Source organism: Syngnathus leptorhynchus, chromosome 4 (genome assembly GCF_054491065.1).
Source record: "Syngnathus leptorhynchus isolate UIUO chromosome 4, UIUO_Slep, whole genome shotgun sequence".
Lineage (NCBI taxonomy): Eukaryota > Metazoa > Chordata > Actinopteri > Syngnathiformes > Syngnathidae > Syngnathus > Syngnathus leptorhynchus.
The window spans coordinates 1247253-1270909 of record NC_141198.1 but is presented as its reverse complement, the minus strand read 5'-3'; the positions used below and the strand labels follow the sequence as shown (position 1 = coordinate 1270909).

The window sequence follows — 23657 nt, the reverse complement described above, 5'->3', positions numbered from 1 at the left end:
CCCCAATGAGCCCTGATTGGACCGGCAGTGACCCCAGGGACCCCGGAAGTGACCCCCAATGAACCGGAAGTGACCCCCAATGAACCGGAAGTGACCTCAGGCAAACCGGAAGTGGCCCCAAATAGACCGGAAGTGACCCCAAATAGACCGGAAGTGACCCCCAATGAACCGGAAGTGACCCCCAATGAACCGGAAGTGACCTAAGGAAAACCAGAAGTGACCCCGAATAGACCGGAAGTGTCACGGTTGGAATGGAGCAGGGCGACCAAGTGCAGCTTGGACCAGGGTTTATTGGAGGAACCAAAGACAGACTCTGCAAACTGACATGACTTAACAAAACGATAACATGACTGACTAACCGAAAACAGACTTGAAAACGACAGGGACCAAAAAAAGACATGAAGACGACACGACAACAAAACAACAGCAACCGCAACAAAAAGACAATGATCCAACGGGGAATGAGGGGCAGACAGGACTTATATACATGACAGGTAACAAGAGGCAGGTGAGAATAATCAAACTAATCAGGGGCACACAGGAGGGGAGGGGCGAGCACACAGACCGAAACCATGACAACAGACACATGGTGGAACGGCTGGGTACGAGACGTGACAGTACCCCCCGTTCCATGGGAGCCACCTGGCGACTTGCCAGGTTTGTCGGGATGGGACCGCACGTCGCACGCCGCCGAAGGCTGACTGGGTGACGGCCGCTGGATCCAAGCCGCCGAAACTGGTGGCGGCCGCAGCATCCGCGCCGTCGGAACTGTGTCGGGGGGCGGCCGTGCGTCTTGCGCCGATGAAAACCGACTGGGTGACGGCCGTTGGATCCGCGCCGCCGGAACCGGTGACGGCCGCAGCATCCGCGCCGTCGTAACTAGTTCAGGTGGTGGCCGCACGCCACACGCCGCCGACTGGGTGACGGCCGCTGGATCCACGCCGCCGGAACTGGTGGCGGCCGTAGCATCTGCGCCGTCGGAACTGTGTCGGGGGGCGGCCGTGTGTCTTGCGGCGCTGGAACTGGGTCGGGTTGTGGCCGCACGTCACACGCCGCCGAAGGCCGACTGGGTGACGGCCGCTGGATCCACGCCGCCGGAACTGAAGTCGTCTTCATGTCTTTTTTGGTCCCTGTCGTTTTCAAGTCTGTTTTCGGTTAGTCAGTCATGTTATCGTTTTGTTAAGTCATGTCAGTTTGCAGAGTCTGTCTTTGGTTCCTCCAATAAACCCTGGTCCAAGCTGCACTTGGTCGCCCTGCTCCATTCCAACCGTGACAGGAAGTGACCTCAGGCAAACCGGAAGTGACCCAAAATGAACCTGAAGTGACCCAAATAAACCGGAAGTGGCCTACGTTGAACCGGAAGTGACCCAAATACAACGGAAGTGACCTCAGCTAAACCGGAAGTGGCCTAAATTGAACCGGAGGCGACCCAAATAAACCGGAAGTGACCTCAGCTAAACCGGGAGTGGCCTAAATTGAACCGGAAGTGGCCTAAATTGAACCGAAAGTGACCCAAATAAACCGGAAGTGACCCAAATTTAACCAAAATATTTATATTTATTCGAAATTCCACCAAATTCTCCAAAATACCGTTTTTCACCTCTATTTTCCATATTTTTCAACTGATTCAACCCATTCCAAGCTTCAACTCTTCGTCTTTTTCTTTCCTATTCCCCAAATTCCCATTTCGCATAAATTCCACATTTTGAAATTCCACCAAATTCTCCAAAATTCCGTTTTTCATCTCTAATTTCCACATTTTTCCACCGATTCAACCCATTCTGACTTTCAACTCTTCATCTTTTTCCTCCCTATTCCGCAAATTCCCACTTCCCATAGATTTCACATTTTCAAATTTGAAATTCCACCAAATTCTCAAAAATTTAGTTTTTCACCTCTAAATTCTACGTTTCTCGAGAAATTAAACTCATTCCAAAATCATTCCACAGTATTCCACCCAAAAAAATATTCAGCTTCTTCGCCTTCACACGCAATTTCTCCAGAAATTGCAAATTCTAGTTTACTAATCGAGGTTTTGCATGTGTTCACAGACGGCATTTTGACAGTTAATTTAGGTTACCCCGAGGATTCGCACTGCGACCCGGAAGTTCTCCTGAACCTGACATGCCGTCGAAGGTTTTGAATGAATGAATGAATGAATGAATGAATAAATAAATTACGTCTTTATTTCGAACATATTTAAAACTTTAAAAGATTAAAAAAAAATAAAAAAACACTTAAGTCAAAAGTCAAAGTCCGCTTTATTGTCAATTTCTTCACATGCCAGGCACACAAAGAGATCGAAATTACGTTTCCCACCGTCCCACGGTGACTAGACAGTACACAACACGCACATCAAACAGCACAAAGAGTAAAAACGAACAGACAAGAGCAACAAATAAGTAATAAGCAAATAACCCAAATAATAAACAATAAATAAATAAAGAGACAAATAAGAGCAGCAAAATGGAGCAAGCGCGCTAATAGCAGACAGCCAGATCATAGCGCAAAAGAACAGGACGTCATGTAGCAGAGGGGGGAGGGAATTCAGGATCCGGACAGCTTGGAGCACGAAGCTGTCCCCGAGTCTGGTGGTGCGGGAGCGCAGGCATCTGTATCTCTTCCTAGAGGGCAGAAGTACAAACAAAGAGTGAGCGGGTTGACTCTCATCACACACAATCGCAGCCGCTTTGCGGGTGAGACGGGAGGCGTAAACTTCCTTCAGGGAGGGGAGTGGAGCCCCGATGATTTTACTCGCAGTGGTCACCATGCGCTGCAGGGCCTTCATGTTGTACTCCGAGCAGCCACCACCCCACACAGCGATGCAGCTGGAGAGGACGCTCTCAATGGTGCCACGGTAGAATGTGGTCATGACGGCGGGAGGAGCACTTGCCCGCCTGAGTTTCCGCAGAAAGTACAGGTGGCGCTGGGCCTTCTTCGCCAGCGACGCAGTGTTGGTGGTCCAGGAGAGGTCCTCACTGATGTGCACCCCCAGGAATCTGGTGCTACTCACTCTCTCCACCACAGCTCCGTCGACGGTCAGCGGCAGGTGGTGGGTGTGACCCTTCCGGAAGTCAATGATAATCTCCTTGGTCTTGTTGACGTTCAGCAGAAGGTTGTTGTCCCTGCACCAAGCGGCCAAAAGGTCGACCTCCGATCTGTAGTGAGTCTCGTCGCCACCGGTGATCAGACCCACCACAGTCGTGTCGTCGGCATATTTCAGCACGCGGTTGCTGCCGTAGGTCGCAGTGCAGTCATGCGTCAGCAGGGTGAAGAGCAGCGGACTGAGCACGCAGCCTTGAGGGGCCCCCGTGCTCAGCGTGATGCTGCCGGAGACACTGTCGCCCACACGCACTACTTGAGGCCTCTGACAGAGGAAGTCCAGTAGCCAGTTGCAAAGGGAGGAACTGAGGCCCAGCTTGACAAGTTTGCAAATGAGACGCTGTGGAACAATGGTGTTGAATGCAGAACTGAAGTCCACAAACAGCAATCTCACATACGAGTCCCTGTTCTCCAGGTGGGTGAGGGCAGAGTGGAGGGCAGAGCAGATGGCATCCTCAGAGGACCGATTGGGTCGGAAGGCAAACTGGAAGGGGTCCACGGTGGGGGGAAGAACAGATCTGACGTGCGCCAAGACAAGCCTCTCAAAGCACTTCATGACGATGGGGGTCAGTGCCACAGAACGGTAGTCATTGAAGCAGGAGGGAGCAGGATTTTTCGGCACAGGTATGATGGTGGCAGCCTTGAAGCAAGACGGGACGACGGCCTGCCGCAGGGAAATGTTAAAGATGTCCGTGAAGACATCCATCAGCTCCTCAGCGCAGTCCTTCAGCGCCCGTCCCGGGATGTTGTCCGGGCCCGCCGCCTTACGGGTGTTGATAGCAGCAAGCGTCTTCCTCACGCTAACGGCAGAGAGGCACAGAGGCTGCTCGTCCGGATGGGGAGGGGTCTTCAGCGGGCAAGTGTCGTTCTGAGCGTCGAAGCGAGCAAAGAAGCGGTTAAGTGCCATATGCAACTTCATACAACAAACGAACAAACAAGAAACCAACAAACTGAAAAAAATCAATAACAAAGAATGTTCGAAAAGGAGAAGGTGGAAGCATAGCTTTTAAGACTTTCTCATTTTGGCCATTAAACTAATGATTCAACACATAAATCTACAACAGAATACAAGTAAATACCCTTTCAATTCATTTTTTTCTGTTTCATTTTGCTTTTGTGTTGTCTTTTGGTGTTTTGTAGTCCTTGTACCCGCTAAACAACATGTTTTTGTACATTTATTTTCAACTGGTGGATATTTGGACTTTGCTCAAGTTCCTCACTTAGACTGTTCCATAGTTTGACTCTGGTTATAGTTATACAGAACCTTTTTGAGGTTGTTCTTATATTTAAGATTTTGAAGTTGTGATTCCCCCTTAACTGATAACCACCCTCCCAATTCCCAAATAAGTTCTGGATATCACTTTTTTGGTTCTTTTATCACAAACAATTTATTTTAGGTTGCATTACCTGACATGTTTCGGCGTGTATTTTCGCCTTCATCAGAGTGTCACTGGTGTGGTTGTGACGCGTCTTTATCAGCTGATGGATGAAGGTGTGACTCACCTGTCAGATTTGACGGATGAGTCACGCCCTCCGCTGTCCGTTCACCTCTCCAAAATGCTGCTCCAGGTGGTGGAGAGCATGTAGGCTCCCTTGTCCCTCTTGATGGTCCTCGGGCCCCGTTTACGGATCTCAATGGCCTCCCTGATTCTACGCTGATGTTTATCTGTCAAATCTGACAGGTGAGTCACGCCTTCATCCATCAGCTGATAAAGACGCGTCACAACCACACCAGTGACACTCTGATGAAGGCGGAAGTACACGCCAAAACATGTCAGGTAATGCAACCTAAAATAGTGTGTGATAAAAGAACCAAAAAAGTGATTGACAAGTGAAACAAAATGAATTTAGTACAACAACAACAAAGTTCTGGATATTTTCTGGTAGTTGTTTTGCTTTTGCCCTATACTTGATGATTGCTGTTTCATAAGATACTATGTCATTGAATTTCAATAGTTTGGATTGTTTGAAAAGTGGATTTGTGTGTTCCAAGTAGTTTACTTTATGAATAGTCCTTATTGCTCTTTTCTACAGGATAAGTGGCTGGAGTAAAGTTTTGTAAGCGTTCCCCCAAACTTCAGCACAGTAATGCATATAGGGCAAGACAATTGAACAATAAAGTGTCCGAAGTGAATAATAATCCAGTCATTCTTTTGCTCTGTATATGACTGCAATGCTTCTTGAAATTTTGGACTGTATGTGTTTTATGTGTGGCTTCCAACTCATCCTGTCACCTATTAAAATCCCCAAAAAATTGTTTTCCTGCACCCTCATCCATCCATACATTCATCCTCTTCCGCTAATCCGGGATCGGGTCGCAGGGGCAGCAGCTTTAGGAGGGACTCTCAGACTTCCCTCTCCCCAGCCACTTCATCCAGCTCATCCCGAGGGATGCCAAGGCGTTCCCAGGCCAGCCGAGAGATATAGTCTCTCCAGCGCATCCTGGGTCTCCCGCGAGGTCTCCTACCGGTGGGACATGATCGGAACACCTCCCCAGGGAGGTGTCCAGGAGGCATCCTGATGAGATGCCAGAGCCACCTCAACTGGCTCCTCTCAACGTGGAGGAGCAGCGGTTCTATTCAGAGTCCCTCCCGGATGACCAAGCTTCTCACCTTATCGCTAAGGGAGAGCCCGGACACCCTGCGGAGGAAACTCATTACGGCCGCTTGTATCCAGGATCTCATTCTTTCGGTCACGGCCCATAGCTCATGACCATAGGTGAGGGTATGAGCGTAGATCGACCAATAAATTGAGAGCTTTGCCTTTTGGCTCAGCTCTCTCTTCACCACGACAGACCGGTACAGAGTCCGCATTACTGCTGACGCTGCACCGATTTGCCTGTCGATCTCGCGCTCCTGCCCTCACTTGTGAACAAGACCCCAAGATACTTGAACTCCTCCACTTGGGGCAGGATCTCATCCCCGATCCGGAGAGGGCATTCCACCCTTTTCCGACCAAGGACCATGGCCTCTGATTTGGAGGTGCTGACCCTCATCCCAACCGCTTCACACTCTGCTGCGAACCGCCCCAGTGAGAGCTGGAGATCACGGCCTGAAGAAGCCAACAGCACCACGCCCTTATCAGTTGGCTCGGCACCTCGTACTCCCGAAGCACCTTCCACAGAACTTCCCAAGGGACATGGTTGAACACCTTCTCAAAGTCCACAAAACACCCGTGAACTGATTGAGCGAACTCCCATGCCCCCTCGAGGATCCTGCCGAAGGTGTAGAGCTGGTCCACTGTTCCACGGCCAGGACGAAAGCTACACTGCTCCACCTGGATCTGAGGTTCGACCTCCCGACGGACCTTCCTCTCCAGCACCCCTGAATAGACCTGACCAGGGAGGCTTAGTAATGTGATTCCCCCACAGTTGGAACACACCATCCAGTCCCCCTTCTTAAATAGGGGAACCACCACCCCAGTCTACCAATCCAGAGGCACCCCGATGTTCACGCAGTGCTGTAGAGGCGTGTCAGCCATGACAGCCCCACAACATCCAGAGCCTTTAAAAACTCTGGGCAGATCTCATCCACCCCGGGACCTTGCCCCCGAGGAGTTTTTTAACTACCTCAGTGACTTCGATCCCAGAGATTGGAGAGTCCACCTCAGAGTCTCCAGGCCCTGCTTCCGCAATGGAAGGCCTATCGGTGGAATTGAGGAGGTCTTTGAAGTACTCTCCCCACCGACTCACGACGCCCCGAGTCGAGGTCAGCAGATGCCATCTTCACTGTAAACAGTGGTGACTGTGCACTGCTTCCCCCTCCTGAGACGCCGGATGGTGGCCCAGCATTTCCTCAAAGCCCTCTGGAAGTCGTTTTCCATGGCCTCGCCAAACTCCTTCCACGCCCGGGTTTTTACCTCAGCAACCGCAGAAGCCGCGTTCCACTTGGTCATCCGGTACCTGTCAGCTGCCTCCGGAAACCCGCAGGCCAAAACAGCCCGATAGGACTCCGTCTTCAGCTTCACAGCATCCCTTACCGCCGGTGTCCACCAGCGAGTTCGGGGATTGCTGCCACGACAGGCACCAACTACCTTACGGCCACAGTTCCGGTCGACTGCCTCATCAATGGGAACGGAACATGGTCCACTTGGACTCAATGTCCCCTGCCACCTCCGGAACGTGGGAAAAGCTCTGCCGGAGGTGGGAGTTGAAGCTCTTCCTGACAGGGGAATCTGCCATGCGTGCGTTTGGGCTTGCCAGGTTGGACTGGCATCTTCCCCCACCATCGGAGCAAACCCACCTCCAGGTGGTTATCAGTTGACAGCTCCGCCTCTCTCTTCACCCGAGTGTCCAAAACATGCAGCCGCAAATCCGATGACATGACTACAAAGTCGATCATCGAACTGCGGCCTAGGGTGTCCTGGTGCCAAGTGCACACATGGACTCCCTTATTTTTGAACATGGTGTTCATTACAGAAAATCCGTGTCGAGCACAGAAGTCCAACAATAGAACACCGCTCGGGTTCAGATTGGGGGGGGGCTGTTCCTCACAAACACGGTCTCACTGTCATTGCCCACGTGAGCATTGAAGTCACCCAGTAGAACGATGGAGTCCACAGAAGGAGCGCTCTCCAGCATTTCTTCCAAGGACTCCAAAAAGTTTGGGTACTCTGAGCTGCTGTTTGGTGCATAGTCACAAACAACAGTCAGGACTCGTACACCCACCCGAAGGTGGAGGGAGGCTATCCTCTCATTCACTGGGGTGAACCGCAATGTGCAGGCACCCAGTCGGGGGCAATAGGTATACCCACACCTGCTCGACGTCTCTCACCGTGAGCAACTCCAGAGTGGAAGAGAGTCCGGCCCCTCTCGAAAGGGCTTGTACCGGAACCCAAACTGTGTGTGGAGGCAAGTCCGACTATGTCTCGTCTGAACTTTTCTGCCTTGCACACCAGCTCGGGCTCCTTTCCAGTCAGAGAGGTGACATTCCATGTCCCAAGAGCCAGCTTCTGCAGCCAGGGATTGGACTGCCAAGGTCCCTGCCTTTAGCCACTGCCCAGCTTACACTGCACCCGACCCCTTTGGGCCCTCCCACATGTGGTGAGCCCATTGGAAGGGGGACCCACGTTTCCTTTTGGTGCTGTGCCCGAATCCAGTCATTCTTTTGCTCTGTATATAACTGCAATGCTTCTTGAAATTTTGGACCGTACGTGTTTGAGGTGTGGCTTCCAACTCATCATGTCATCTATTATAACTCCCAAAAATTTATTTTCCTGCACCCTTTCAATTTCAGTCCCATCTATCTCTATTCATACCTTTATGTTTGCTGTGCCTTTGCCAAATAACATAAACTTGGTCTTACATACATTTAATGATAGTGTGTTCCAGTCAAACCATATTTTTATTGTTTTCATTTCCTCATTTAACACTGATTCCGCTTGTTGGATGTTATTCATTAAGATGGCGGCGCGTGCACACGCAGCGGCCTCTCTCCGTCCCAACCGATCGGTGTTTTGTTCATCTAATAAGTGTTTGTCAGACAGTTTTATGTGTTTGTCTGATCGTACCATGTTGCGCTACAAGTACAGCAGGCAGGTTCTGCTCGACATCGGCGAAAGCGAGTTTTGCGGCGTTTCGGACTTTGATACGGGGACATTAAAGTCACTGGGACTGCTCCGGCCTGAATAATCGCCGGACTCGTCTGCTACTCCTTCCCCGGACAAGCAGCGTCGGAAGCGGTGTGCGAGGAGGCAGAAGAGGGGAAAGCGCGGAGGAGTCCGGGCCAGGCTAGCGGTGAACCCAACTCGCCCGGCCGTGCCTTCCATTCTTCTGGCGAATGTCCGGTCGCTGGACAACAAGATGGATTACATTCGTCTGCTGAGATCCACGAACCGGGCAGTGAGCAACTGCTGCGTGTTCGTGTTCACTGAAACTTGGCTGAATGTCAACATTCCGGACTCTGCTGTGCAACTGGAGCGGCTGGCATGCTTTCGAGCGGACCGGGCAATTGAAGAAGGAGGGAAATCGCGTGGAGGAGGTATATGTATCTACATCCGCGACGAATGGTGCCGGGACTCTGTAGTGGTATGCAGGCACTGCTCGCCACTGGCGGAGTTTGTGATCGTTAAGTGCCGTCCTTTTTACCTACCAAGGGAGTTTGCTGCGATTCTGCTTGTCGCGGTCTACATCCCGCCTTCCAACGTTGGAAGTGACAGGATCACGGCCCTTACTGAACTGTATCGGGCTGTCAGTGATCAGCAGACGGCGCACCCTGACGGTCTCATCATCTTCGCTGGTGATTTTAATCATGCTGACCTGAAGTCTGTCTTTCCAAAGCTTCACCAGCATGTTACTTTTCCAACGCGTGGTGGCAGCTTCCTGGACTTGGTCTACACTGCACATAAAGGAGCTTTCAAGGCCACCCCCTCCCCAACATCGGACTTTCTGACCACGTCACCGTTCTGCTTACCCCCGCGTACAGACAGAGTGAGAGAACTTCCAGGCCGGTTCGCAAACGTGTTAGGGTGTGGCCTGAGGGGGCCTCTGATGCTCTTCGGGACTGCTTTGGCACTACAGACTGGGAAATGTTTAAGCAGGCAGCCACTTGCGACAATCGGACGGACATTGAGGAGTATGCTGACTCTGTGACCTCTTACATCGCTAAGTGCATTGATGATGTGACCCTTACAAAGTACGTCGTCACTCGGGCTAACTGGAAGCCATGGCTGACAGGGGCTGTCCTTGGGCTCCTGAGGGCCAGAGACAAAGCCTACAGGGCTGGGGATGCAGCGAGCGTGCGATCAGCAAGGGTGAAACTGTCCCGGGGCATCAAGGATGCGAAAAAGGTGTTCTCTTCCAAGATTACTGCTCACTTCAAAGACCGCAAGGATGCTCGGAGCCTGTGGCGAGGCATACAGACAATCACGGACTACAAGCCCGCGCCGCAGAGCTGTGAGGGCGACGTCCCTCTGCTCAACGAACTGAACCGCTTCTTTGCTCGCTTCGACGCTCAGAACGACACTTGCCCGCTGAAGACCCCTCCCCATCCGGACGAGCAGCCTCTGTGCCTCTCTGCCGTTAGCGTGAGGAAGACGCTTGCTGCTATCAACACCCGTAAGGCGGCGGGCCCGGACAACATCCCGGGACGGGCGCTGAAGGACTGCGCTGAGGAGCTGATGGATGTCTTCACGGACATCTTTAACATTTCCCTGCGGCAGGCCGTCGTCCCGTCTTGCTTCAAGGCTGCCACCATCATACCTGTGCCGAAAAATCCTGCTCCCTCCTGCTTCAATGACTACCGTTCTGTGGCACTGACCCCCATCGTCATGAAGTGCTTTGAGAGGCTTGTCTTGGCGCACGTCAGATCTGTTCTTCCCCCCACCGTGGACCCCTTCCAGTTTGCCTTCCGACCCAATCGGTCCTCTGAGGATGCCATCTGCTCTGCCCTCCACTCTGCCCTCACCCACCTGGAGAACAGGGACTCGTATGTGAGATTGCTGTTTGTGGACTTCAGTTCTGCATTCAACACCATTGTTCCACAGCGTCTCATTTGCAAACTTGTCAAGCTGGGCCTCAGTTCCTCCCTTTGCAACTGGCTACTGGACTTCCTCTGTCAGAGGCCTCAAGTAGTGCGTGTGGGCGACAATGTCTCCGGCAGCATCACGCTGAGCACGGGGGCCCCTCAAGGCTGCGTGCTCAGTCCGCTGCTCTTCACCCTGCTGACGCATGACTGCACTGCGACCTACGGCAGCAACCGCGTGCTGAAATATGCCGACGACACGACTGTGGTGGGTCTGATCACCGGTGGCGACGAGACTCACTACAGATCGGAGGTCGACCTTTTGGCCGCTTGGTGCAGGGACAACAACCTTCTGCTGAACGTCAACAAGACCAAGGAGATTATCATTGACTTCCGGAAGGGTCACACCCACCACCTGCCGCTGACCGTCGACGGAGCTGTGGTGGAGAGAGTGAGTAGCACCAGATTCCTGGGGGTGCACATCAGTGAGGACCTCTCCTGGACCACCAACACTGCGTCGCTGGCGAAGAAGGCCCAGCGCCGCCTGTACTTTCTGCGGAAACTCAGCCGGGCAAGTGCTCCTCCCGCCGTCATGACCACATTCTACCGTGGCACCATTGAGAGCGTCCTCTCCAGCTGCATCGCTGTGTGGGGTGGTGGCTGCTCGGAGTACAACATGAAGGCCCTGCAGCGCATAGTGACCACTGCGAGTAAAATCATCGGGGCTCCACTCCCCTCCCTGAAGGAAGTTTACGCCTCCCGTCTCACCCGCAAAGCGGCTGCGATTGTGTGTGATGAGAGTCAACCCGCTCACTCTTTGTTTGTACTTCTGCCCTCTAGGAAGAGATACAGATGCCTGCGCTCCCGCACCACCAGACTCGGGGACAGCTTCGTGCTCCAAGCTGTCCGGATCCTGAATTCCCTCCCCCCTCTGCTACATGACGTCCTGTTCTTTTGCGCTATGATCTGGCTGTCTGCTATTAGCGCGCTTGCTCCATTTTGCTGCTCTTATTTGTCTCTTTATTTATTTATTGTTTATTATTTGGGTTATTTGCTTATTACTTATTTGTTGCTCTTGTCTGTTCGTTTTTACTCTTTGTGCTGTTTGATGTGCGTGTTGTGTACTGTCTAGTCACCGTGGGACGGTGGGAAACGTAATTTCGATCTCTTTGTGTGCCTGGCATGTGAAGAAATTGACAATAAAGCGGACTTTGACTTTGAAAAAAAAAAATTACCTGAACAAAAGATATTGGTCTCATCTGCAAAATAGATGAGTTTTAATTCTTTAGAGACTTTGCACATATATTTTATATACAAAATTAACAATTTAGGGCATATTACTGACCCTTGTGGGAAACCACAAGCTATGTCGAAATATCCAGAGCAGTGATTACCCAATTTTACAAACGGTTCCCTTTCTCTCAGGTAATTTTTAGTCTTTGTTAATATTTTTGTTATCCTGAGAGAGAGCAGGAGTAAATATGTATTTGGGGTTTCGGAATTTTGCTCAAGACTTGTTTAGTTGTACTAAGTTCCTTTTGTTTCACTTGTCAATCGCTTTTTGGGTTTTTATTACAAACAATTTATTTTAGGTTGCATTACCTGACATATTTCGGCGTATACTTGAAGGCGGAAGTACACGTCGAAACATGTCAGGTAATCTAACCTAAAATAAATTGTTTGTGATAAAGGAACCAAAAAAGCGATCAAGACTTGTTTAGTTTATACCAAACAGTATATTTTTCCAGAAAGAGTAAAATCAGAGTCAACTTAATTAACAGGTTATTTGTATGGAATTTACCAGATTTTTTATTACCCAGTGTATATTATCTACTGATGTAGTAAGTAAACATATCCAAAGTCATCTTAGGGTCCACTTTTGACAAGCAGGCTGTTCTTTCCACCCCTTTCAAAATCATCAAAATTCTAGAGGGAATCGCATCCATGGCTGTCGGAAACTCTTTTGGTGTAACAGATATGTGAAATTTGTTTAAAAAAAAGAAATCTATGTAGTTTGAACGCCAAGCTTTACAACTGATGTATTGGCTGACCAAAATAATGATATTTTGAACCACAGCTATTCAAAGTAAAGCATTTTTGGGGAGTGATCATGATACTATATCAAGGACCAATCCACAATCATTGGTTTGGAAATTACATAAAGCCAAAAGTAAATTTTTCTACTTTGTTGTCACATAAAAGTACAAAGACCTCAAAATTGAGAAAATATATAATCAGGCATAAGGTTCCAAATAGATGAGCGATAGCACAAAAATGTTTTTATCCACTTAATTTTTAACCCTGAACAAGGCAGTGTTAGGATACGGATTTTAGCTATTGATCTGACTCCAAATTACGATCAACACTTAACACAAGTTTCTATGTCCTAATCCACACACTGGCGCACCTAACAATTTTGCGAGTTCGTTCTGTCAAAGAGAAGACCAGTAGATCAATCAGACCAAATTTACTAAATGTTTATTCCTAACAAAGCGCACTAATACAGGCCTGGGTCCCGGGTCCCTCACACTAAAACTCGTGCGTTTTTGTGACCACCAAAAGACGACACATTCTTCCGGGTTGCCCAGTTTTAAAGAAACACAATATGAATATTAAAGCATGCAAAATATTGTGTGATGATTGGTCGATGGTCATCTCCTCCCCGTCGAGGTGTCATCACTGTGGTCAGGAGTTGGGGATTTTCCTCTCGAAGCCCGACCACCTGGACGTGGTGTTGTTCTTTGTTCTCGTTCCTCACCGACCTTGAGGTGTTATCGTCCGGTACTCCCTTCATCCCGTACTCCCTGTCTGGTACTCCCTTCCTGGGCCTCCCTGTTCCACAACTCTTAGAAGAAAACAAGTTCATGCAGTGTGCCTCCACATTCCTCACCCCCCACCAATCCACACAAGCACTCCAATACTAGATATTATATTGATATGATTATATGTTTCACACAACCCTAAAAATGTGTTTGCAAACTGCTAAAAGCACATTTCCCTTCAGCAGTTAAAACCAGCAGTCTCACAAGTATTCATTACATATACCGTAATTTTCGGACTATAAGTCGCTCTGGACTATAAGTCGCAGCAGCCATAAAATGCACAAAGTGGAAAAAAAACATATATAAGTCGGAGTATAACTCGCACTTTTGGGGCAAATTTATTTGTCAAAATCCATCACCAAGAACAGACATAAACCAGCAACAACAGGCTAAACGATACGGTATGCTAATGTGACATATACACAAACGAGGAGCTGAGAACGGGCCTGACGTAACATTCAGTTATTCAAATAAGTATTACATAAATAACACGTTTATCAAACCATCTGTCACTCCAATTCATAAAATCCATCAATCGTCCTTCATGTAAACAATGCCGCGTATGCGCCGCATATGCGCCGCTGACGTCGGACTCGTTGTAAGTTGCATTTCTAATTATTCCACAGACCCATATAACGATAAAGTATATTTCAGATAACAATAATATTATCAAACCATCTGTGTCACTCCTAATCATTAAATCCATCGATCAAATTCCTCGTCCTTTGTCAACAACGCCGCGTGCGCGCCGCACAGATCTAGTATATAACTATATTGTAGCATTAACAAAGTACCAGGAAATATGTGGGTTTGGTAAACGGCTCTTTATTTAACAAAACAAGAGTTCGACGAGCCAACAACTACTGAACTGTAACGATAAAAACTTATACAAGTTGTTACATGAAATAAAATATATCATATAACTATAACATAAATAAGTTTGTCAAACCTTGTGTCACTCCAAATCAGTAAATCCTTCAAACGTGGGGCCCTTCGTCATCTTCGTCATCCCATGATCGAATCCTTTGTCCTTTATGAAAACAACTGCCGCGCGGTGCCGGTGACATCACTTGCAGTTTAAATGACAGTAATCCCTTGCTACATTCGCGGTTCGTTTATCGCGGTTTCACTACATTGCGGACTTTTGAATTTTGAAAATGTGTGATTTTTATTGAATTTTACATATTGTGTTTACATTAAGTGTAAATAAAACATAATAAGTATAATAATAAATTGTTGCAGCCATAATATTAAGATTCAAGATTCAAGAAAAATTTATTCGCCATGTTTGAGCGTGCCAAACAAGGAATTTGACTTCGTTACATCACAGTCTCTGTTCAACATTTAGGTGACTAACAACACTCAGGACATGTGAAAATGACAAATTACAATATTCTCAGCCATTCCCTGATCTTTAACTCTCATGAGGGCAAGGAAAAACTCAAAACTCAGACGAGGGGAAATGAGAAACCTTGAGAAGAAACCACAGATGGGAGAGTCCCTCTTCCAGGATGACCAGGCTGCAATGGATGCAGAGAAGACACATAGTACAAACAGTGTAGACAATCCAAAAAGGTGTGGAGAGCAGGATGTTATTGCACAGCACTGACTCTGAGACTCTAAGAGTGGTGTGAGTTCATCAGAGCAACAGCCTGGGGGAAGAAGCTGTCTCTGTGTCTGCTGGTTTTGGCGTACAGAGTTCTATAACGCCGTCCGGAGGGGAGTAGTTCAAACAGACTGTAACCTGTCATCTGCATACTTCAGGAGCTTCACAGGAGAGTCACCTGAGGAGAAATCGTTGGTGTAGAGAGAGAAGAGCAGTGGGGAGAGGACGCACCCCTGAGGGACGCCAGTACTGGTGGTCTTGGTATCAGATGTGATGCTCCCCAGCCTCACACGCTGTTTCCTGTTGGTCAGGAAGCTGGTGATCCACTGACAGGTGGAGGCAGGCACCGCGAGCTGGATGAGCTTCTGTTGGAGGATGACAGGAGCGATGGTGTTGAATGCCGAGCAGAAATCCACAAACAGGATCCTGCCGTACGTTCCTGGGGTGTCCAGATGGTGCAGGATGTAGTGCAGTCCCACGTTGACCGCATCATCCACTGACCTGTTAGCTCGGTAGGCAAACTGGAAGGGCTCAAGCAGGGGACCCATGACATGCTTCAGGTGGTTCAGCACCAACCTCTCGAAATATTTCATGACCACAGATGTCAGAGCGACAGGTCTGTAGTCATTCAATCCTGTGATGGCGGGCTTCTTGGCCTCGGTTGAAGATCCGTGCAAAGGTGGGTGCCAGCTGCTCAGCACAGACTTTCAAGCAGTAGGGTGACACGCCGTCTGGGCCCGGTGCCTTCCTGATCTTTTGAGTCCGGAACACCTGGCGCACTTCCTCCTTTGCTAAAAACAATAGTTTATCAGTTTGAACATGAAATATTTTGTCTTTGTAGTGTATTCAATTAAAAATAGGTTGAACATGATTTGCAAATCATTGTATTCAGTTTTTATTCATGTTTAACATCCCAACGACTTTGGAATTGGGTTTTAAATTAGTTGTGTTAAACACAGCTCTATCCTTTATGCCACACAAAATGCTCAACACATTCAAGTCACAGTTGCACTGTTTCCGGTTTCTCAGTAAAAATATTTCCAAACGGCAAACATCATCAGTGGTACATGACAGAAGCTTCCTGTTAGCATTCCAAAAACAGCTACCATTTAAAAATGACAAAAACACACAAAACTATTAAAAACCCAATCTAGTTGTCCAGAGTCCGATCGTGAATAAGTGATAAATAAGTCCACTTCAGCATCCTTGAGTTGTTTAAACAGTGGTCCACAACCTTTTTTGCGCCACGGACTCGTTACGCGCCAGAAAGATTTTTGCGGACCGGCCTTTGTATAAATAAATAAATAATACATTTATAACTAGAATTTGCAATTCCTGAAGAAATTGCGTGTGAAGGTGAAGAAGTTGAATAAATACTCGGGTAATGCTGAAGAATGATGTTGAAACGAGTTGAATCGGTTGAAAAATGTAGAAATTAGAGTGGAAAAAGGACATTTTGGAAAATTTGGTTGAATTTCAAATTTGAAAATGTGGAAATTATGGTAAGTGTGAATTTAGGGAATAGGTAGGAAGAATATGAAGAGTTGAAAGTTGGAATGGGTTGAATCGGTTGAAAAATGTAGAAATTAGAGTGGAAAAAGGAAATTTTGGAAAATTTGGTTGAATTTCGAATCTGAAAAATGTAAAATTTTTGCTAAATGGGAAGGTGTGGAATAGGTAGGCAAAAGATGAACAGTTGAAAGTTGGAACGAGTTGAATCGGTTGAAGTATGTAGAAATTAGAAGTGAAAAATGAAATTTTGTGAAAATTTGAAACGTGAAAACGTGAAATTTTTGAATTTGGCAAGTTCGTGAATGTCCCCAATGTGATTTGAATGTGTTGAATTATGTGAATTTCAAACTGGAACAACGTAAATGTGAAATGTTGAATCTGCCATTAAGAATGAATGGGGCAAAAATTGCCGGAGATTTGTGAATTTTGTGAAAACGGAAAATTTTTGGAATGAAAAAAATGTAAGCAGTCGATTCCTGAATATTTGGAATAAGTGAAAAGTGGAACGGAGTGAATCGGTCTAAGTATGTGGAAGTAGTTAAGGGACGAAAAAACGGGCACAACAAAAAAGTAAAATAACGATAGTGTGAAGGTCTTCACCTTCACACTAACAATAGTGTGAAGGTCTTCACCTTCACACTAATAAGTGTATAAATATGATGAAATAAAATGATACCGTTGGCATTTAAACAAATACAAACCACATCAAAATAAAACTCACCATTACGTTGAATTATTGGGAGCGCCGAGCTTGTTTCTCAGAAACGAGCCGGTCCCATCTAGGAGTAATTGGTAACAATGACACCCGAAGTGGTTAAGATTTGTCTTTTAATGCAGGATGCTTGGTCTCCATGTGCCGAAGCAGTTTTGAAGGCTTCATTGCCTCGTTAGCTAGCCTGTCGCCACATGTGCCGAATGCGCTTGGCGCATCAGTCAGCTGTAGCGATAAGAGGTTCAAGAGTTTTTATTCGCCATGGTTGAGCGTGCCAAACAAGAAATTTGACTGCGGTACATCACAGTCTCTGTTCAACATTTAGGTGACTAACAACACTCAGGACATGTGTAAAATGACAAATGACAAATATTCTCAAACATCCCCTGATCTTAAACTCCCAGGAGGGCAAGGAAAAACTCAAAACTCCAACTAGGGGAAATGAGTAACCTTGAGAAGAGACCACAGATGGGAGGGTTCCTCTTCCAGGATGACCAGGCTGCAATGGATGCAGAGAGGACACAGTACAAACAGTGTAGAAAATTCAAAAAAGGTGTGGAGAGCAGGATGTTATTACACAGCAATGACTTTAAGACTTTAAGAGTGGTGTGAGTTAATCAGAGCAACAGCCTGGGGGAAGAAGCTGTTTCTGTGTCTGGTGGTTTTGCGCACAGAGCTCTATAACGCCGTCCGGTGGGAGGTAGTTAAACAGACTGTAACCTGGGTGAGAAGGGTCTGTAGAGATGTTGCTTGCACGTTTCCTGATCCTGGACAGGTACAAGTCTTGGATAGATGGGAGGTTGATTATTACCAGCTCAGTGGCCTAGTAGTAGAGTGTCCGCCCTGAGACTGGAAGGTTGTGGGTTCAAACCCCGGCCGGGTCATACCAAAGACTATAAAAATGGAACCCATTGCCTCCCTGCTTGGCACTCAGCATTAAGGGTTGGAATTGGGGGGTTAAATCACCAAAAATGATTCCCGAGCGCGGCGCCGCTGCTGCTCACTGCTCCCCTCTCCCCCAGGGGATGGATCAAAATCACATGGGGATGGGTTAAATGCAGAGGACAGAGCCCTTTGAGACTGCTTGTGATTTAGGGCTATATAAACTTGACTTGATTGATTGATTGATTGATTCCAATGATCTTTTCTGCAGTCCTGATTGTCCATTGCAGTCTGTGCTTGTCTTGTTTGGAGGCCGATCCAAACCAGACAGTGATGGAGGTGCAGAGGACAGACTGGATGATGGCAGTGTAGAAGGTCTTCAGCAGCTCCCGCGGAAGTTTGAACTTCTTGAGCTGTCTCAGGCCTCTTCTGGGCGTTCTTCTGGACAGAGTCTATGTGGCCGGTCCATTACAGGTCCCGAGAGATTGTGGTTCCCAGGAACTTGAAGGTGTCTGAGGAGAAAATAGTATTACTGCGGATAGTGAGGGGTGAAAGTGGTGAAGGGTCTCGCCTGAAGTCCACTGTCATCGCCACGGTCTTGAGAGGGTTCAGCTCCAGGTGGTTTTGGCTGCACCAGTGGACCAGCTGCTCCACCTCTTGTCTGTACGCAGTCTCATCACCATCCCGGATCAGTACGATGAGAGTGGTGTCATCTGCATACTTCAGGACCTTCACAGGAGAGTCACCTGAGGAGAAATCGTTGGTGTAGAGAGAGAAGAGCATTAGGGAGAGGACGCACCCCTGAGGGGTGCCAGTATTGGTGGTCCAGGTGTCAGATGTGATGCTCCCCAGCCTCACACGCTGTCTCCTGTTGGTCAGGAAGCTGGTGATCCACTGACAGGTGGAGGCAGGCACTGCGAGCTGGATGAGCTTCTGTTGGAGGATGTCAGGAACAATGGTGTTGAACGCCGAGCTGAAATCCACAAACAGGAATCCTGGCGTACGTTCCTGGGGTGTCCAGGTGGTGCGGGATGTAGTGCAGTCCCATGTTGACCGCATCATCCACCGACCTGTTTGCCTGGTAGGCAAACTAAAGAGGGCCCGTGACATCCTTCAGGTGGTTCAGCACCAACCTCTCGAAAGATTTCATGACCACAGATGTCAGAGCGACAGGTCTATAGTCATTCAATCCTGTGATAGCCGGCTTCTTGGCCACTGGAACGATGGTAGAGCTTTTGAAGCACCAGGGAGCGGTTGAAGATCCGTGCAAAGGTGGGTGCCAGCTGCTCAGCACAGACTTTCAAGCAGGAAGGTAACACACTGTCTGGGCCCGGAGAAATCCATATTTTAAGTAGGACTCCAGAAATGTTCTTTTAAATGCAGTTTTCCTTTTCTTAGAAGTAGTAGCCTCTTCTTAAGTCTCATTGGGCTTTTTTCCCTTTCCGAAGAAGCATTCCAAACTTCTCTGTTTCTTGCCCATTTTGGCTTGCCTCGCTGGCTCGACTGGGGTGACATGTCACGTGACCGAGATGAGCATCTTCTGTCAAGAGACACAGCGACAGGTGTAATTAGGAGAAAATTGCCAAATCTTTATATTTTTCAGAATAAATTCTTACTCATGTGTATATGTGTGTGTGTGTGTGTGTGTATATATATATATATATATATATATATATATATATATATATATATATATATATATATATATATATGTGTGTGTATTTTATATATATGTATATGTGTATTTTATATATATGTATATGTATCATTTTTCCCCCTGTGCGGCTTGGCGGCACATTTTGTTGATCCACGGACCGAGGGTTGGGGACCCCTGGTTTAAACGACAAGTCTCTTCGAGTAATAAAGATGGCGGATTTGCAAAGCCGTTTGGCCACACCCATTTCCTTGTTTGGTAGTCCTGCCCAAAAGGATGTGACGTAATAGACAAATATACGTAATAGAAAATGGAGAAAACTGAATCGAGTAACACCTGCAACACCTGGAGGGATAGATTACACTTTTCTACAATCTTGGAGACTCCGACTGCACAATAAAATGAATATAAAAGCAAAAAGACTGGCTTTTCCATGATATGTCTCCTATACATACAAAGATTCAACCCAGTAGTTGCCTCAATCAATGTTTTGTTATTGTCATCATTGATCAATGTAGACACTAGATGGTTCATACACGACATTGCCACAGGGCACATTTTGGGTCAGGGCTGATTGATTACGCAGAACATTTACACTTAATAGAGCACTGACTTTAAAACTACTGTAGATTGCGCAACACAACATATTTTTAAACGGCTTGTTCTGTCAGATCAGTGTTAGAGATGTAGTTATTGACCCAAATAATTATGCTGGGGTCTTTTTTTCCCAATTAAAAAAAAAAGCGATTTAAAGATTCAGTCTGAATCATAGCCATGTTACTAAAATATTCATTCTCAATGATTAAAAAAGGCAGTCTCAAAAGATTTAAAGTTCGTGTTCATGTTTAGACATTACTAATAACAGATACTAAGATAAGATACTAATAACAATTTGATGTATCTTATGACCACAGATGGAAAATGGCATTTTGTTGCCAACTCTCCAGTCTGCCCTTCCTTTTCTGGATCTCCACGGAACACCCAGATTGGAGTTCCACCAGTCAGTCTTTGATGAACTCAGAGAAAAGCTGATGGAGCGAGTGGCTACGATTGCTGAGGGCAAGGAGGAGGACAGGTATGATACCGTAATTTTCAGACTATAAGTCGCTCCGGAGTATAAGTTGCACCAGCCATAAAATGCACAATAAAGTGAAAAAAAGCATATATAAGTCGCACCGGAGTATAAGTTGCACTTTTGGGGCAAATTTATTTGTCAAAATCCAACACCAAAAACAGACATGAACCAGCAACAACAGGCTAAACGATACGGTATGCTAACGTGACATATACACAAACAAGGAGCTGAGAACGGGCCTGACGTAACATTCAGAGTTATTCAAGTATTACATAAATAACATGTTTACCAAACCATCTGTGTCACTCCAATTCATTAAATCCATGGATCTTGCTTTATGTAAACAATGCCGCGTGTGCGCCGCATATGCTGATGTCGGACCGATTGTAAGTTGCAATTCTAATTATTCCACAGACCTATACAACGATATATAAAGTATATTTCAAATAACTATCATATTACAACAATATTAGCAAACCATCTGTGTCATTCCAAATCAAATCTCCCCATTCAAGTCCAACGTTAGCGGCGCATTGCAGTTCAAATTTTTCCACAGGCCCATATAACAATATAGAAACTATGTATGAAATAACAATAATATAAACAACAATTTTATCAAACCATCCATGTCACTCCAAATCTTTAAATCGACTTGTCATTTAAAAAAAAAAAAAGCGCGCACACACACATTCATCATTCAAATCCTGCTGACTCGTGCGCAAGAATACACTAAAGAAATAGTGTATGCAACTAGCATAAAATAATGTGTTCTTCAATTTATCAGCCAGCTATGAAGTGAACCGGTTGAATATTTTTTTTGAAGGTTCAGTGGTATTGCTGGCGATGGAGAAAGAGTTTGTGAGGAACATCTGTCAAAAGCAGCTTTTGGGTCCAGGAGGATGTAGGTGGAAAAAATGTCTGCCACCATCATTGGAAAGGGCCTAGGCTGGACACAGACGTTTATGTAGACTGTAATTGTTTGTTTGGGGCATGGGGTACAATTTGTCAACAAAGTCCCACGGGCCAAGAATTTTGGATCGACTTTTTTAGTGTTTGCCTTTGGTGGTTCCCCAGCTCTAGTGAGGAATGACAGCATAATCAACTCACTTGTTAGAGCAGAATAATAGAGTAACAGGAATAACACGAACGATATTTATGGTATTAAATTAAGTTTCTGATGGTGCCAGTCCCAACGTGTTTGTTGTTTTTCACACATATACAGGTATGGGAAGCTTGAAGAGTTGTTGGAGAAAAGCTTTCCACTGGTCAAAATGTCATCCATTCAACCGGTGGTGATGCAGGTGCTTAAACATTTACCCAAGGTATGTGTGGGAAAGGAAATTCTACATATTACCGATTTTGATTGATACAATATCAGAAGTAACTGATACATGCTTTATTTTTTGTATGAAATGTTAGAAAAAAAACGGGTTAAACAATACAATTCAACCAAAGGCAGAAGTCAGCATTTGTAATGAGTATAATACATTCCTGTATTTCAGGCCACCGCTGGGTTTTTCTTCATGAGCCCTTTTAATTAGCAGTCGTTATTATGACTTGTAAAATATGAAATAATAAGGCACATCAGATTTACAGAAATTAATACACAAAACTATAGGAATGGAGTGTGAAGAAAAAACAATCGAATTTCAATTAACAGCACAATATATCTCATTACTCCTCGGCAAGGATCTGGATAAGAGTGCCTTTTTATATAGGTATAGTGTTTTATTTTTACAAACCGGACTCGGTTGAAGTTGGGAAATTGTGTAAAATGTAAATAAAAACAAAATACAACGATTTGAAAATCCTTCTCAACCCATATTCAATTGAATACACTACAAAGACAACATATTTAATGTTCAAAGTGATAAACTTAATTGTTTTTTGCCAAATAATAATTAACTTAGAATTTCATGGCTGCAGCACATCCAGTAGAAGTTGGGAAAGGTAGCAAATAATACTGAGAAAGTTGAGAAAAGCTCATCACCTATTTGGAACATCCCACACGTGATCAGGGTAATTGGGAACAAAACATGATTAGGTATAAAAGGAGCCTCCCCAAACATGCTCAGTCATTCACAAGCAAGGATGGGGCGAGGTTCACCACTTTGTCCACAACTGCGTGAGAAAATAGTTGAACAGTTGAAGAACAACATTTCTCAAAGCAAAATCGCAAGGAATTTAGGGATTTCAACATCTATGGTCCATCTCAACAACGGCGCGCGTGGGCTGCAGTGATCTAGTACATAACTATGTTGTAGCGTTAACAAAATAACAAGAAAGACGTGGGTTTGGTAAACGGCTCTTTATTTAACAAAACAAGAGTTCAACGAGCTAACAACTACTGAACATCCAGCCACGGAGGTGGAAGAGAGCTCCATAAATAGGACCGGGTGTGCGTAAAAGCCATGTCCGAGCCCCATCCACCGTCTCTGGACAGCCACCTGGCCGAGCGCCGGCCCCCGACTTCAATCCACGGAGGTGAAAGACAGCTCCGCAGAGTATGACCGGGCGTGCGTAAAAACCATGTCCGAGCCCCATCCACCGTCCCCGCGCAGCCACCCGGCCGAGCGCCGGCCCCCGACTTTCATCCACGAAAGTGAAAGAGAGCTCCTGTCGAAAAGGATCGGGCGTGCGTAAAAGCCATAATAGTTTTTCAAACCTTCTGTGTCACTCCAAATCATTAAATCTTTCAAACTCTTCGTCCTCCGTGTCACTTACAAACAAAGCCGCTAATGATGCCGGTTGTACATGGGGCCCTTCGTCATCTTTGTCATCCCTGATCAAATCCTTTGCCCTTTATGTAAACAACCCCCGCGTGGCAGGGGT

General features: G+C 46.6%; 1 protein-coding gene across 2 annotated transcripts in view; it reads left to right on the top strand.

Moving 5' to 3' along the window:
- nelfb (negative elongation factor complex member B) overlaps nt 1-23657 on the top strand; it is a 40271-nt gene that overhangs the window by 4317 nt on the left and 12297 nt on the right. Inside the window, exons 2-4 of one of the 2 annotated variants that reach the window (XM_085909683.1) lie at nt 4785-4880; nt 20665-20825; nt 22048-22147. In XM_085909683.1, coding sequence (XP_085765809.1) covers nt 4785-4880; nt 20665-20825; nt 22048-22147 — 357 coding nt within the window. The remainder of the gene's footprint in view (nt 1-4784; nt 4881-20664; nt 20826-22047; nt 22148-23657) is intronic. The other variant, XM_085909684.1, reaches the window with a different exon arrangement.